The following is a 17,049-nucleotide window of genomic DNA, read 5'->3' as shown; positions in this document are numbered from 1 at the left end:
GTACCCCTTTGTGAGGAACCACGTGGCGCTGACTCTCCAGAAGCTGATGGAAAAGGTGACTCCTCATCCTCCACCTCTTCCACAACATCATCCCTTAACCCTTGCAAAGTTTGCTGAAGCAGGCAGATAAGGGGGACAGTCATGCTGACTAGTGCATCATCTGCACTTGCCATCCGCGTGGAATAATCAAAAGGACGCAAAACCTGGCAGACGTCCTTCATAGTGGCCCACTCTGTGGTTGTGAAGTCTGATCGGCGCTGACTGCGACTTCTTTGCGCCTGATGCAGCTGGTACTCCATAACTGCTTGCTGCTGCTCACACAACCGCTCCAACATATGTAACGTGGAATTCCACCGGGTAGGTAGGTCACATATGATGCGGTGTTCCGGAAGGCGGAATCGGCGCTGCAGAGCAGCAATGCGGGATCTGGCCAAGCTGGAACGCCGCAAGTGAGCACACTCTAGGCGGACCTTGTGCAGCAGGGCATCAAGATCCGGATAGTCCCTCAGAAAACTCTGCACAACCAAATTGAGCACATGTGCCAGACATGGGATGTGAGTGAGGTTGCCAAGGGCCAAAGCTGCCACCAGATTTCGGCCATTGTCACACACTACCATGCCTGGCTGGAGATTCGCTGGCAGTAACCACACATCGCTCTCCTGCTTGATGGCATTCCAGAGCTCCTGCGCTGTGTGGCTTTGATGCCCCAATGAAACTAGTTTCAAGACGGCCTGCTGACGTTTGGCCACGGCTGTGCTCATGTCGGTCATAGGTAAATGTTCACGGGTCCATGTGGAGGTGGACTGTGACGGATCCTGCAGAGAGGAATCTGAGGAACTGGTGTAAGAGGAGGAGTCGATGCGTACAGACTGGATTCCTGCAATCCTTGGAGTGGGCAGGACACGTCCTGCGCCACTCGCACGATCTGTACCTGGCTCAACAACATTAACCCAATGGGCAGTGAGGGAAACATATCGCCCCTGTCCATGCTGACTGGTCCACGCATCGGTGGTGAGGTGGACCTTGCTACTGACGGCGTTCAGTAGCGCATGTTTTATGTTTGCCTCAACATGCCTGTGCAGGGCAGGGACAGCCTGCCTGCTGAAGTAAAAGCGGCTGGGCACCTTGTACTGTGGGACTGCCAATGCCATCAAGTCACGGAAGCTGTCAGTCTCCACCAGCCTGAACGAGAGCATTTCCAGGGACAACAGTTTGGCAATGCCTGCATTCAGAGCCTGTGCTCGGGGGTGGTTGGCCGAGAATGCCCGCCTTTTCTCCCATGCCTGTACTACCGATGGCTGTAGAGTAGACTGGGAGTGTGAGGATGACTGGGAAGGTGGTGCTGTGGGTGGAATTACACAAGGTCTCTGGACAACAGTGCCAGAGGTTCTTCCATGGCGATCCTGGGAGGAAGCCAAAACAGCTGTGTGTGAGCTGGAGGAAGAGGCAACACGAGCTGAAGAGGTGGTAGCTGCCGCTGTTGGTTGGCCTACATCTTCAGTCTGTTTCTGTAACTCCACCGCGTGCCTGGTCCGCACATGTTTCCACATATTTGTGGTATTGAGGTTGCTGACATTTTTCCCTCTTTTTACTTTCTGATGACACAGCTTGCATTTGACAAAACAAATGTCATCTGCAACTGTGTCAAAAAAGGACCAGGCACTGCAAGTCTTGGGAGCGCCCTTTTTGGCTTTGGAAAGAGACAGGCTCCTAACGGGTGCCAAAGTGGAGGCTACAGGCTCCGCAGTCTTCCCCCTCCCTCTCCCTCTTTGGCCCGTAAGGGGAAGCTCTTCCTCAGAGCTGCTCCCACCACCTTCCTGTTCCTCACGCCACGATGGGTCAAGGACCTCATCATCTCCACTACCCTCTGCCACCAACTGCTCCTCCTGGGTAGTCTCGGCAGCACAGTACGCATCAGAAAGCGGCACCTGAGTTTCATCATCAGATGCATACTGCGCTGTGGTCACCGGAGGCACTGGCCCACCTGCCTCTTCAGAGTCAGAGAGAAAAAGCTGTTGGGCATCACTGCACACTGCCTCTTCTTCCATTTCTCCAATGCTGCTTGGCTGGCCCCCTGTTTCCAAGCCAAGAGATTCAGAGAACAGAAGTAGAGACGGCTCCTGTCCTGGGCACTCTGACTGCCTGGCCAATTTGGCAGGTGGTGAAGAGACAGATGGCTGCTCTCCAGTGCTCTGTGCCTGAGAGGATGTGGCACTAACTGAAGTCGATGCCGAGGCGTTAGCTGCCATCCACCCGACAACGGCTTCAATTTGGTCTTCACGCAGCAGCGGTGCACGGCGCTCTCCGACAAAGCTGCGCATGAAGGACTGTTCCCTGCTGAAACTGAGTGACGACGAGTCACCGGCGCCCGCAGCAGGCACAGAATCACCACGTCCTCTCCCTGCTCCTCTCCCTGCTCCGCGCCCACGCCCACGTGCCTTACTCCCTGCCCTCTTCATCTTGGTTGACAGATAAAGATAAGCAGAAAAGTACTAAGGCCTTAGTGTGCTTATTCCTGAAATGCTCCTCCTAACAGGTGTAAGAAACACTAATGTTGTAAAGTGTGGACTAAACTTTATTATTTTTTAAATGTGGCCTACACAAGTGTTAAGTTGTGTTTGGTGAACTTTACTTTTTTTTGTGCAGATCGGGCTACAGAGCTAGTTTAAATCACACGGAGACCGTGCAGACAGCCGTAAACGGCGCTGCAAGGCCAAAAAACCCTCCTCTAGGTTATCCTATGTAGTGTTTTTCCACTATTTAGCTGGAGACGGGTGGAAAGACACTAATAGGAATTTTTTTTTTTAAATTTTAAACAGGCTGCACTATTTGAAAAAAAAGGAAATTGTTTTTCAAGGTATGAGGCAGTAACGAACCCTGAGCTGAATCCAACCGGCTATGGCTGCACACAGACTACAGGGCGAGCTGCGCTCACACAGAGACCGTGCAGACAGCCGTAAACGGCGCTGCAAGGCCCAATAAACCCCCTCTAGGTTATCCTATGTAGTGTTTTTCCACTATTTAGCTGGAGACGGGTGGAAAAACACTAATAGGGAATTTTTTTAAAAATTTTTTAAACAGGCTGCACTATTTGAAAAAAAGGAACATTTTTCTCAAGGTATGAGCCAGTAACGAACCCTGAGCTGAATCCAACCGGCTATGGCTGCACACAGACTACAGGGCGAGCTGGGCTCACACGGAGACCGTGCAGACAGCCGTAAACGGCGCTGCAAGGCCCAAAAAACCCCCTCTAGGTTATCCTATGTAGTGTTTTTCCACAATTTAGCTGGAGACGGGTGGAAAAACACTAATAGGAAATTTGAGAAAAAATGTGCAGCAGGCTGCACTATGAGCAAAAAAGGACAACTGTGTGAGGCAGTGTGAACCCCCCCTGAGCTGAATACAACCGGGTATATGGCTGCACACAGACTACAGAGTGAGCTGCACACACACACACACAGAGACCTTGCAGAACGCTGTTAAAACAGCGCTGCAAGGCAAGAGCAAGGTGAACAGTGAAGAACACACAGCGTTTTGCTAAATTAGCCTTTGGAAAGGAAAATAAAGCAATTAGCTAGCTCAACTGGCCCTCAGTTAGAACACAGCGTCCTGTCCCTAACTGAAATCACAGCAGAGTGAGCGCAAAATGGCGGCAGCGTTTTTTATAGTGCAGAGTGACATAATTTCAGCAGCCAATCACAGCCTTGCCAGTACTTACATGCCCACCATGCTAAACAGGATGTGCCCACACTTCCAATCATTCCTCATTGGCTGCTGCGTTCAGTTTGAATTCTGGGAACTTCCGATTCCGGTATCCGATACGCGAGAAGTATCGGAATTCGGTATCGGAATTCCGATACTGCAAATATCGGCCGATACCCGATACTTGCGGTATCGGAATGCTCAACACTAGTGATAAATTAATGTTTTTTTATTTCTGGGAATTTCACTTATGAGCAGTCAAGGTCGACACACACCCAACGATCTCCATTGTAATATATGAGCATTATATATGCAACCCAACGTTTCACATCACTCAAACTACAAAGAAGAGTGACCCATTCTTGCATAGGCATCTTTTCCTCTCTGAAATACTGAATGAAGAGGAGTCTCAAATACGGGAATATCTAAGATGGATGGTGCAAACAAAAATATTGCACTGTGGGCTGCATGTGGACCCCTGGCTGCAGGTTGTGCACCCCTGCTCTACAGGCAGCTGCAGTCAGCCTTCATGTTATCCCCACATGTATTCAAGCTGTCTAGCAGCTGCAAATCATGCAACTGCGTTGACATAAACTAAATCTCCAAGCATGCCAAAATACTCAGAGACAACCAGAGCATACTCAAAGAATTTCGAATAACGAGCATACTCGCTCATCAATAGTAGCTACACATTGAATTAAAATTTGCTGCACAGCTCCATTTAACCACTCAGTGTATACATCCAACCTTGGTCCTGGACAGGTCATCGATATCAGATGCTGAGAGAACCCCTTTGAAGGGATTATATGTGACTGCAGACTTGTGAATCCTCACAGTGTTCACAGTGCATGCTGTCACTCCAGGCGGTGACCGCAAGAATGCGATTTGCATACTTCCAGTCACATTCCAACGAGACGTCTCCGGCCCTGCTCAATTCAAATTGCAAACTTGCATCACGTGGCTGCCTGCTCCTGATACCGAAGAATCCTGACAGCATGCACATTGCATGCTATGAGGATTTCCAAGTCTACAATAACATAGAATAACTGCAGACTTGAGCCCCAAGCATGCACATCCCTTTAACCTATTTTGCTCTTGCCATGTGTTCTATGTATAACAAAATGATAGTTAACTATAAATTTGCTCTTTTAAATGAGCTTTAGTAATCAAAGAGACTGCACCGTAAACTGTTCTACAAACGTATCTCCTAGAATCAGTGGGAAGGGTCATCTAGGGACAACTGGGATGACTTTCCTGTAATGTCTTCTGCTGCAAGGAGCAGTTAGATGCTGCAGTTACTGAATTTTGAGTACTGTCTAGAGGAAGAATACAAAATAATAATAGTAACTTTGATAATAATAAACTACCGTATTTTTCGGACTATAAGACGCACCGGACCATAAGACGCACCCCAAATTTTCAGAAGGAAAATAGGGAAAAAATGAATGCGTTAAATGGGAGTCCATCTTACAGTTTGAACTCAGCTTACCGGGGGTGAGGATCAGCAGTCCTGGTGGATCAGGGTCACATGAGGTGTTCGGTGGTCCAGCGATGATCTGACTTCCATCCCAGGCTGGTGCAGCGGGTTCGGTGGTGCGAGGACATTTTGTGTTTTTCCGGAGGCCTCCATATTGCAGCAATGGAAGTGCGGAGGCTCCAGCCTTTCACAAAATGTCGGCAGAGGTCCTGCACCACTGAGCACCACCAAATACTGCCGCACCAGCCTGGTATGGGAGTCAGATCATCACGCTGCAGCGTTGGACCACCGAACACCCCCTCTTCCCAACCCAGGGCCAGCAGAATTGTCCGACTCCTGCTGCTGCAACACTCCTGGTAAGTACATTCCAACTATAAGACACCCCCCCCCGTTTTCCCCAAAAAATTTTGGAGGAAAAAGGTGTGTCTTATAGTCCAAAAAAATATGGTAATTATTATAGGCTAATTATTATCTGGTAGAATCTGGGCACTCACAGATCTTTTTTTTTGCATTTGTTTTGGCACAGGGTCTTAGTTATTGTACTGCTATATTTATCATAAATCTGATAGACTCAGAAAACTGTGCATGTACAGAAGAAGCAGTGCCGGACACACAATGCCGAGCAGTGATTTATACAGCTGACGAGTCTGATAGAAGATTGATATCCAACACAGAAGAGATGAAGAAGCAGCAGCATATAAGTAATGAGAAATGGAGAACTGCTTACAGTGATCATTTATTTTTTCTCCCATCAGTTCTAGCACAGCAGATGGAAAAAAAATAAAATCCTGCAGCGCTCGGCTCCAATGAGAACAAATGCAGAATTCGAACACAACGAGGCTATAATTAGTACATGTCTACTATTGTGTCTGGCCTGCAGGTGAGACATGCTGCCTAATACTGAGGACTTGGCCAAGGTATTACAAGAAATAAAGAATGCAGTGCTTCATTAATAAATTAATGAATACATAGGAAATATTACATCTCTACCACTCCTGCCAGTAGCGTAGCTACCGGGGGGCAGAGGGAAGGGTCACCCAGGAACCCGCGCTCTGAGGGTGCCCACCCGTAGCTACGGTACTGTAACTGCATCGGCGCGCGCAGCGTTACATTCTGCGGCAGAGCAGGGAGAATCAATCTCCCTGCTCTGCAGCTATGGGGCCCCTGAGCAGGCGGGGGGTGGGGGGTGCCAGTAGTAGACCCCCCTGCTCGTCATCACATGGTGAGCTGTATCGGCATCTAGCGATACAGCTCACCACATTGATGAGGGGAGGAGCGCTGCGCTGCTTCTCCCATCAGCGTCTGATGTCACAGACGCCGACACTGACAGCGGGCGCGATGACGTCACTGCCTGGCGCCCGCTGTCAGGACAAAAGCGGGAGCAGGGAGCACCGCTAGAACAAGGAGGAAGAGAGGTGAGTATTTATTTATTGTGGTTTTTTATATGGGGGCTGCCTTATACACTACAGGATATGCCTATGGGGGATGCTGCCTTCTACACTATAGGATCTGCCTATGGGGGTGCTGCCTTATACACTACAGGATCTGCCTATGGGGGGGTGCTGCCTTATAGACTACCAGATCTGCCTATGGGGGGTGCTGCCTTATACACTACAGGATCTGCCTATGGGGAGTGCTGCCTTATACACTACAGGATCTGCCTATGGGGGGTGCTGCCTTATAGACTACAGGATCTGCCTATGGGGGGTGCTGCCTTATACACTACAGGATCTGCCTATGGGGGGTGCTGCCTTATAAACTACAGGATCTGCCTATGGGGGGTGCTGCCTTATACACTACAGGATATGCCTATGGGGGTGCTGCCTTATACACTACAGGATCTGCCTATGGGAGGTGCTGCCTTATACACTACAGGATATGCCTATGGGGGGTGCTGCCTTATACACTACAGGATATGCCTATGGGGGGTGCTGCCTTATAGACTACAGGATCTGCCTATGGGGGGTGCTGCCTTATACACTACAGGATCTGCCTATGGGGGGTGCTGCCTTATAAACTACAGGATCTGCCTATGGGGGGTGCTGCCTTATACACTACAGGATATGCCTATGGGGGTGCTGCCTTATAGACTACAGGATCTGCCTATGGGGGGTGCTGCCTTATACACTACAGGATCTGCCTATGGGGGGGTACTGCCTTATACACTACAGGATCTGCCTATGGGGGTGCTGCCTTATACACTACAGGATATGCCTATGGGGGGTGCTGCCTTATAGACTACAGGATCTGCTTATGGGGGGTGCTGCCTTATACACTATAGGATCTGCCTATGGGGGGTACTACCTTATACACTACAGAATCTGCCTATGGGGGTTGCTGCCTTATACACTACGAAATCTGCCTATGGAGGGTGCTGCCTTATACACTACGAAATCTGCCTATGGAGGGTGCTGCCTTATACACTACAGGATCTGCCTATGGAGGATGCTGCCAACTACTCTACAGGATCTGCCTATGGGGGGTGCCGCCTTATACACTACAGGATCTGCCTATGGTGGGTGCTGCGTTATACACTACAGCAGAGGTGTCAAACTGCATTCCTCGAGGGCCGCAAACAGGTCATGTTTTCAGGATTTCCTTGTATTGCACAGATGATAATTTAATCACCTGCACAGAATGATTCCAGCACCTTGTGCAATGCAAGGAAATCCTGAAAACATGACCTGTTTGCGGCCCTCGAGGAATGCAGTTTGACACCTCTGCACTACAGGATCTGCCTATGGGGGTGCTGACTTATACTACAGGATCTGCCTATGGGGGGTGCTGCCTTAAACACTACAGGATCTGCCTATGGGGGGTGCTGTCTTATACTACAGGATCAGCCTATGGGGATGCTGCCTTATACACTACAGGATCTGCCTATGGGGGTGCTGCCTTATACCACAGGATCTGCCTATGGGAGTGCTGCCTTATACTACAGGATCTGCCTATGGGGGGTGCTGCCTTAAATTACAGAGTCTGCCTATAGGGGTACTGTCTTATACTACAGGGTCTGCCTATAGGGGTACTGTCTTATACTACAGAGTCTGCCTATAGGGGTACTGTCTTGTACTATATTGAGGACTATCTGGCACATTATACTATATGGAGGTTATCTATGGGGCGATCATACAGTGTGGGGAATACAGTGAAGGGGCCATCATACAGTGTTGGAGCCATCAAACAGTTTGGAGTCTACTAAGGGGTCAGTATACTGTGTGGGTGGTACTATACAGTGAGGGGCATCATACTGTGTATAGGGGAGCTGTACAGGGGGAGACTCGGGACATTATTAAATGTAAAGTGGGCACTTATTGTTATAGGGGAACTCGGGTTACTGTGACTATCAAAGGGGCACACAGGGCAATATTACTTTCTAGGGGGCAAAATATGGGCACTGTTTTCTAGGGCACTTGAACCCGGCATTACCATATTATAGAGGGGTGCTTTAGAATTTACGCAGCAGGTGCAGTAATAGGGTCACATATGGCAGCAGAGGCTCAGTAACCGGGTATCAGGTGCAGTAATAGGGACACATACGGTAGCAGCGGCTCATTATTAGGGTATCAGGGGCAGTAATAGGGACATATACGGCAGCGGTGGTTCAGTATTGGGGTATCAGGTGCAGTAATAGGGTCACATATGGCAGCAGCATCTCAGTATTGGGCTATCAGGGGCAGTAATAGGGACACATACGGTAGCAGCGGCTCAGTATTGGGGTATCAGGGGCAGTAATAGGGACACATACGGCAGCAGCGGCTCAGTATTGGGGTATCAGGGGCAGTAATAGGGTCACATACGGCAGCAGCGTCTCAGTATTGGGATATCAGCAGGATGAGGAGTTTGTGCAGGTTGGGGATAGATGGTGATGGGGCTGGAATGTGAGAAGTGAAATGTGTCTTTGTTGTAATCTCTGCAGATGAGTCCTGGCTGGAAGAAGTTGTCATGTCGGTCTGGGCCAGATGGAAAAGACGGGAAAAGTGACGATTCCATCAGAGAATGTCAGAGGTAAGTCTGTAACTGTGCTGTGATCTCTTACATGTTCTGTAGGACTGGTATCTCCAATTGACCATATGGCGGTAATGTCCATGTTGGTCGTTATATAGAGATTATCTTCAGTAACAGCGCGATCATCTGCTGAGGTTCTCCTCCATTATTAGGGTGCGTCACCGAGTTGTAATCAAGGTTACCTGGTTAGGGGCTCACTCAGAAGCTTCGCCCCCCCTGAACCAAAACCCTAGCTACGCCTCTGACTCCTGCTGCTATGAACAGCATAGTCCCCAGGGTTGCAGCCAGGGCCAGCGCCAAGTTTTCCTGGGCCCCAGGTGAAAGAGTCTCGGTGGGCCCTTTTAGCACATACCACAATTCATGATGCAACGATACAGCAGAGAAATATAGGGACGTACAATGTGAAAGAATTCACTTCTTACTTCCTCCATGACGTGATGAAGAACAAGGGAGTATTACTGGCAAGTTATAAATTACTCTTTATTAAATATAAACTATTAAATTGCATATAAAGACAAACATGGAAAACAGGATGACAGAGAACCAAACAAATCTCCAGTGGCATGTAATAGTATCCAACAAGAGTGTGTCCTACCATAAAAAAGCAGGAATACCAAATCTACCAAGGGTAAAACACAGGTCAATAGAGTGTGATATAAACATAATCGGCATAATGAACACAAAGTCATCTTTACCCAAAGTGCCTATGCAGTATTTAAGTTGTTGCACCCTTACCCATGATGGATCAGATAGCTGCCACAGTATTATGAGCACTAGATAGTCCTCCACACAGTATTATGGGCACCAGATAGTCCTCCATACAGTATTATGGTCACCACATAGTCCTCCATACAATATTATGGGCACCACACAGTTCTCCATACAGTATTATGGGCACCAGATAGTCCTCCATACAGTATTATGGGCACCACATAGTCCTCCATACAGTATTATGGCACCACATATTCCTCCATACAGTATTATGGGCACCACATAGTCCTCCATACAGTATTATGGCACCACATATTCCTCCATACAGTATTATGGGCCCCATATAGTGCTCAATACAGTATATTGGGCCCTACATATTGCTCCATTCAGTATAATGTGCCCCATATATTGCTTCATACTGTATAATGGGCCCCATATAGTGCTCTATACAGTAAAATAGGCCCCATATAGTGCTCCATACAGTATAATGGGTCCCATATAGTACTCCATATAATATAATGGGCCCCATACAGTGCTCCATACAGTATACTGGGCCCAAAATATTACTCCATACAGTGTAATGGGCTCCTTATAATGCTCCAAACAATATAACGGGCCCTATATTTTACTCCTTACAGTATAATGGGCCTCATATAATACTCCAAACATAAAAGAAAATACTCACCTCTCCTCATTCCCCAACTGCTCCAGTCTCTTCAGTGTCTTTTAAGCCTCTTCACTGCTCAGCACAGAGGGCTCGCTATAGTGATGTCATCTATGCTGAGACGTCATAGAGCTCAGACGCAGAGTAGGAGTGATGAGAGAGGGGCTTCAGCAGACAGGTCTCTCTCCCATCATTGTTCTCAAATGCATCGGCATCCAGGATTCTGAAACAGTTGAAAGTACAATGCAGGCAGTGGGAGTCGACTTACGGGCCCCATAATGTGCCTTGTCCCCAACAGCGAGTGGGTCCCCGCATTTGTCCAGGGCCCCTGGTGGTGACGCTGGCCCTGGATGCGACCCAAGACCTACAGAAGTAACAGTCACACTAATTAATTGCACCTCTCTTCCATATACTACTACTACTACAACGCTATAATAAAAGGCACAATGTAGGTGAAGGGCTCTGTTACGGGTTTTGATTTTGGGCACAAGGACTTCTAGCTTTGGTATTCAACCAACTTCACTGCAGAAACGTCTCATAAATAATTTCTCCTGGTATGTAAGCTGTCTGTTGCCAGTGCTAGAGAAATAAGGCTTAGGTAAATATTCTTTATCTCTTACGAATGCTCTTTGGTGGAAGGAACATAATGAGTATTGGGAGAGACAGTTTCTCCCATCAACCATTTTTAGAATTACTGCTAAGTACTTTAGTTGTCAATGGTTATGAATTTTCCTGGATGGTCCCAATTTTCTCAAATATAAACTTTGAAAATTTGCAATGGGCTAGGGAATATGATCCTGGCACATCCTACACCGGAAAGGGTGCACAATTTCAGAATAGGCTTCACTCCTCATTGTGGTATTTGCAGGTAGCATAATGAGGCTTTCACAGAAAAATGGGAAGAAGTGCTGCACCTTTTTCAATTTTCGATTATACGTAACAGATAAGTGGGTCTGTATCTTGGCTTCGAAACAAACTAAAATGTCTGACAGAGAGTCCTTGTAGTTTTTCACTAGTGAACTGCAGACGGAAACTAGTCTCACTGTGCCAATAACTAAACCAGAGAGATACATTTGGGCAAACATCATGTTATAAAGAAATAACACCGGTAAGTAAAAATAAACTTTTGAATATTTGTTTTGTTGTAGTTCCTCCAAACTTCTAAATTTGCAGTAAATAGATAAGGATCCAGGTTCTGAGACCCCTATTGGTTGCTTAATGGGAATATGTCGGGAGGCTTTTGCTATGTAATCCGAGGGTAGTATTACTTAGGAACTGAAACACTGGTTTCAGCAATGTGTCACTTATTAGGCGGCATGTGCACATATTTTTGGTGCACATGTTTCTATTATACTTTTCCTCTGATTGTTCCACTCTTGGTTTTGGAATACAAATGCTGAGGTAAAATACTGACCAAATACTGAACGTGTGAACGTGGCCTACGTGACATCTTTGAAATCAGGGTCTCTTTTCCAACATTATGCTGTTCATTATCCTGCTAACAGATTCCCTTTAAGGCCCTCTTCACAGGTCAGTGTCTCCTGTAAGTGTGGTGGCAGTTTTCACACGTACTGGAGACACTTACACACTTAGACCCATTCAAATCTATGGGACTGTGCACGTCATTGTGTTTCCATGGACCATGTGTCCGTGTACAAAACACATTGACATGTCCGTTTTTTGCCGGCAGCAGGGTGCACAATACATCCCACGCACATACACACTGATGTCACACGGATGACATACAGATGACATGTAGCAAAGGCTAAACAGACAGCTGCTAGCTGATATTAATAGGTTGGGATGAATAAGAATGAACTCTCATCGCCACACAATAAGAGAAAAAAGAATGGATCTACCTGTGGCAATACATTTTTGTCTCCCTGATCACAGCATTATGGACATGAAATTACTTGTATTAAAAGGTAACTTCAAATCTCAGAGAGACAGAAGAGTCTGGGAATATAAGCTGATAATGACCTTTGACACTCTTAGTGCAGGAATGAATGTGTTGCATGGATTTATGTCTTTTTACATCAATTAAGGAATTTGCTACTCAGACCATGTGGGGTCATCATAACATAGAACCAGATCCCAAGGACAATATAAGATTCACACTCCTTATCTATTAACTGTTCCAATATTTATGGACGTAACTGTTTATCACATAATGGTAATTCTGCTTCACGTCATCTTATCTATGGCATTATCTCTGTGCTGTGTTGTGCATAAATATGTGATTCTTCAGAATTTCTATTAGTCTATGCCTGATGAAGGGACCTGAGTAGTCTTGAAAGCTTGCAATTTGTTACCATCTTTTCAGTTAGCCATTAAAAGATATCAACCACTGAGGACTCTCAATTCTAAATATATTTCTATCCACTGGCTAACACGGTACCAAGATATATATCTTTCCTGTCCAGTAGGAGAATTAAGTGGATTTCACTGATAATATATATTACAACAATTGTTATTTTCGCTTGTATAATTAATTTCTGTAAGAAAAAATAAATAAACGACATTTACTCTTTAACCCCTTTCTGACATCAGACGAAATATTCCGTCCATTTGTCCTGGGCCTATTTGATCATAGACAAAATATAGAGCAATCGCCCGCTTCTGAACTTTGCCCTGTGCCTGAAAAATATTTCCTGATTACATGTATGGTATTGGCGCACTCAGGAAAAAATGGACCTCAGTTTGTTGTAAAAAAAATTCCTTTTAGCGCTTAGAAAAATTAAAAACTTGGGGCTAAAACAACTTTTGTGAGGAAAATGTGATTTTATTATTTTCATGGCTCAACGTTATAAACTTCTGTGAAGCACCTGGGGGTTCAAGGTGCTTACCATGCATCTAAATACATTCCTTGTGGGGTCTACTTTCCAAAATGGGGTCACTTGTGTGGGGGATTTCCACTGTTTAGGCACATGAGGGGCTCTCCAAATGGGACATGACGTGCGCTAATGATTCCAGGAAATTTTACATTCAAAAAGTCAAATGACGCTCCTTCCCTGACATGCCCAGCCATGCGCCCAAACAGTAGTTTTGAAGCGTTCCAGAGTTATTACCTCAGAAAGGGACAGTGGTCAGAATTGTAAAAATTGGCCCAGTCATTAAAGTGCAAACCACCCTCGGGGCTAAAAGGGGTTAATTCTAATGTCACAGAATAGCAGGCAATCTGACGGCGGAGTATAAATGATTTTATAGATTGAAGTGTCATTGCAGATTGTAAGTGATAGGTTTATTACAGTAAATTAAATTACACACCATTACTTACACTGTAATGTCCATGGTGGCCTTTGCTTCGGAAGTCAATTATTAATCTTTACAAAGGGAGACTGAGCGGACTGGGAGGGAATGAATATTGCAACAATTATTAGGGTCAGCAAACAGGACAGAACAAAGAAAAACATTAAAAACACTGACACAGAGTGCAAAGATTACAGGGGGAGTCTGTGGAACAAGAGTGACATGGGCACGGTCAAAAGGTAGTCAGAAATCAGAGGAGAAAACACTTTCACTGGGGAAAAGTAAGCGAGTAATCACACACCTAAATATAGCAAAGAAATCAAGGGACACGGATGAAAGTGAACAGCGCTGTGAGATCACGATGTCTATGAGCACAAACCCAGGTAATAGCAGAGAATAAGAGCGTTATTACATAATTACTGGCTGCAGCTGCTAATCTATGCAATCTATATGTACTTTTTCTCTATGTATCTCTTTTCCATGTATTTCTCTATGTATATTTGTTTATTACTTTGCAAAAATCATTAACACAATAATTATACAAATTCTCATGTATTTTTTTTTCGGTTATCTAAGGCTACGTTCACATTAGCGTTGCGCCGCTGTTGCGTCGGCGACGCAGCGGCGACGCAGCGGCGACGCGCCCCTATGTTTAACATAGGGGACGCGTGCGTTTTTTGGGTGGCGTTTTTCGCCACGTGCGTCGTTTCCGACGCTAGCGTCGGACGCAAGAAAATGCAACAAGTTGCATTTTCTGTGCGTCCGATTTTTGTCAAAAACGACGCACGCGTCGCAAAACGCGCGCGTTTTTGCGCGCGTTTGCGCGCGTTTTAACATGCGTCGCGCGTTGCGTCGCCGACGCAGGGCGGCGCAACGCTAATGTGAACGTAGCCTAAACATTACAAATCCTTTAAAGAGGTATCTCATACATTTATGACATATCCACAAGATACGCTATAAATGTGTAGTAGATGTTGGACCCTCCAATGTGACCCCTGTTTATCTCATTGCGTGCTGATGTTTGTGGAGAATTTCCATACAAATGAAGGGAAATTCTGACCCCCTCGACACTGATAGCGGCAAGCGTTGGGGTCCATTTCTCGAGATAAGGGTGGGACCTGCCATTCAGTTAGGCCTGTCCCACACGTCCAGATAATTCCGGTACCGGAAAAATCGGTACCGGAGTTAGTTATCCGTGTCCGTGTGTCCGTGAACTCACGTAGGCCATCCGTGGGTACCACACGGAGCGTGCAGGAGACAGCGCTAGAGATAAGCGCTGTCCCTGCATCTGGTGCTGAAGCCGCCATTCATATCTTCTCTCCAGCAGGGTTCACTGGAGAGAAGATATGAAAAATCCTATTTTTTTTTTTCATGTTTAAAATAAAGATCCCTGTCCCCTCCCACCCCCTGTGCGCCCGCCCGCTGTTACTAAAATACTCACCCGGCTCCCTCGAAGCGTCCTCTCCGCGCCGCACCTTCTCCTGTATGAGCGGTCACGTGGTGCCGCCCATTACAGTCATAAATACTCTCATTCATGACTGTAGTCGGCGGCACCACGTGACCGCTCATACAGGAGAAGCTGGCTGAGAGGAAGCTGCGAGGGAGCCGGGTGAGTATTTTATTAACAGCGGGCGGGCGCACAGGGGGTGGGAGGAGGGAGGGGACAGGGATCACATCAGAGGACAGAGAATTACACTTTGACTTTTTTTTTTTTGCGGTTGCCGGTAAACAGTTAATTACCGGCGATCGCAAAACAGGGGTCGGTAAAACCGACCCCGATCATGCTCTTTGGGGTCTCGGCTACCCCCGGCAGCCGAGACCCCAAAGATTCTCCCGGGGCCGGCCGGCGGGCGCACTGCGCATGCGCCCGCCATTTTGAAGATGGCGGCGCCCACCGGGAGCCACGAGGAGCACCGGGGGAGATAGGTGAGTATCGGGGGGCTATCTGGGACCCCCTTTCTCTGTCCTCTGATGTGCGATCACATCGGAGGACAGAGAAATTAAAAAGAGATCGCGGCTTTTGGGTTTTTTTTGCGATCGCCGGTAAACGGTTAATTACCGGCGATCGCAAATGCGGGGTCGGTACAAAACCCCCCGAATCATGTTCTCTGGGGTCTCGGCTACCCCCGGCAGCCGAGACCCCGGAGAAAATCTGACTCTGGGGGGCGCTATTCACTTTTTCCACAGCGCCGTTAATTAAGTACCCTTAGCGGCCACCGTTTAAGTACCCTTAGCGGCCACCGTTAAAAGGCGTATCGGCGGTCGCTAAGGGGTTAAATTCCCAGCCACCATTACCTCCCTGTTGGTAAGAATTATGTTCAAGATTGCAGATCCTCTTGTTCTCTCTTCTACCTTTTGAAAGATAAAGTTGTCAGCAAGAGAAGATAATAATTTTCTGGACCCATTACTTTTGCCTGAGAGAGATTCTCAAGAAATATCTGGATAGTTAAAATCTCCCATGATCACCATGTTGTACTTTTTTTAAGAACAGAGACTTCTGATGTAAAAAGAGTTCATCCATATCTTCAGTCTATCCTGGTGGCCTATAGTAAACACTTACAATAGTGTCCTTTCTGTTCTTCTCTCCTTGTATTCTTACCCAAACATTTTCTACGGAGCTACCAGTCTCTGAAGCTTGGATCTCTGTGGAGATATACTTTTTACCAACATGCACTGTAATACCATCTCCCCTTTTGTTAATCCGGTTTCTAGTAAATAAGTTGTAGCCTTCAAGGTTTGTACTCCAATCATGTGTATCATCCCACCAAGTTTTCAGTGAAGCCTATGACATCATACTTCTCTTCCTGTGTTAACATTTCCAATTCTCCTTGTTTGTTTCCCATGTTCTGTGTATTTGTATAGACACATTTAAGCTTGTAGTCGGTTTCTTTGCTCCTCTTTTTTCATTCACAGTTTGTTGCTTTTGTTCTTTATTTCTATTTCTAATAGCAGATTTCATAAACCACAAAGGAAACCAAACAAAAAGACAGCCTTTTCCGACATAAAGTGAGAACACAAAGTCCATACAGTATTGCGGGTATCCCCGCTTGGATTAGTGTCCAGTTATTGAGTCCTTAGCAAGGACCAAAACACTGGAGTTCTGCACACCTCCAGTCACAGACACTGAATGAGACAACTGATCTCCATTTTATTTGCCATACCACGCTCCTGGGGTGGGAATATTTGAGCAATCATTCCCACCCATCTCTTTGACTGCTCGTAAATCTGGCCCTGATAT

At 46.6% G+C, this 17,049-nt stretch overlaps 1 protein-coding gene across 1 annotated transcript in view; it reads left to right on the top strand.

Annotated features, from left to right (window-relative positions):
* The first annotated feature begins 13,999 nt into the window (after nt 1–13,999).
* The window catches only part of LOC138680879 (allantoinase, mitochondrial-like), a 94,759-nt gene continuing 91,709 nt past the window's right edge, over nt 14,000–17,049 (top strand). The window contains exon 1 of the mRNA XM_069768095.1: nt 14,000–14,194. Within this exon, the coding sequence (XP_069624196.1) occupies nt 14,173–14,194 (22 nt within the window). The 5' untranslated portion in view covers nt 14,000–14,172. The remainder of the gene's footprint in view (nt 14,195–17,049) is intronic.

The sequence above is a fragment of the Ranitomeya imitator genome, chromosome 5, assembly GCF_032444005.1.
Source record: "Ranitomeya imitator isolate aRanImi1 chromosome 5, aRanImi1.pri, whole genome shotgun sequence".
Taxonomy (NCBI): domain Eukaryota; kingdom Metazoa; phylum Chordata; class Amphibia; order Anura; family Dendrobatidae; genus Ranitomeya; species Ranitomeya imitator.
The sequence above is the reverse complement of the archived record's forward strand: the minus strand, read 5'-3'. Positions and strand labels throughout refer to the sequence as shown.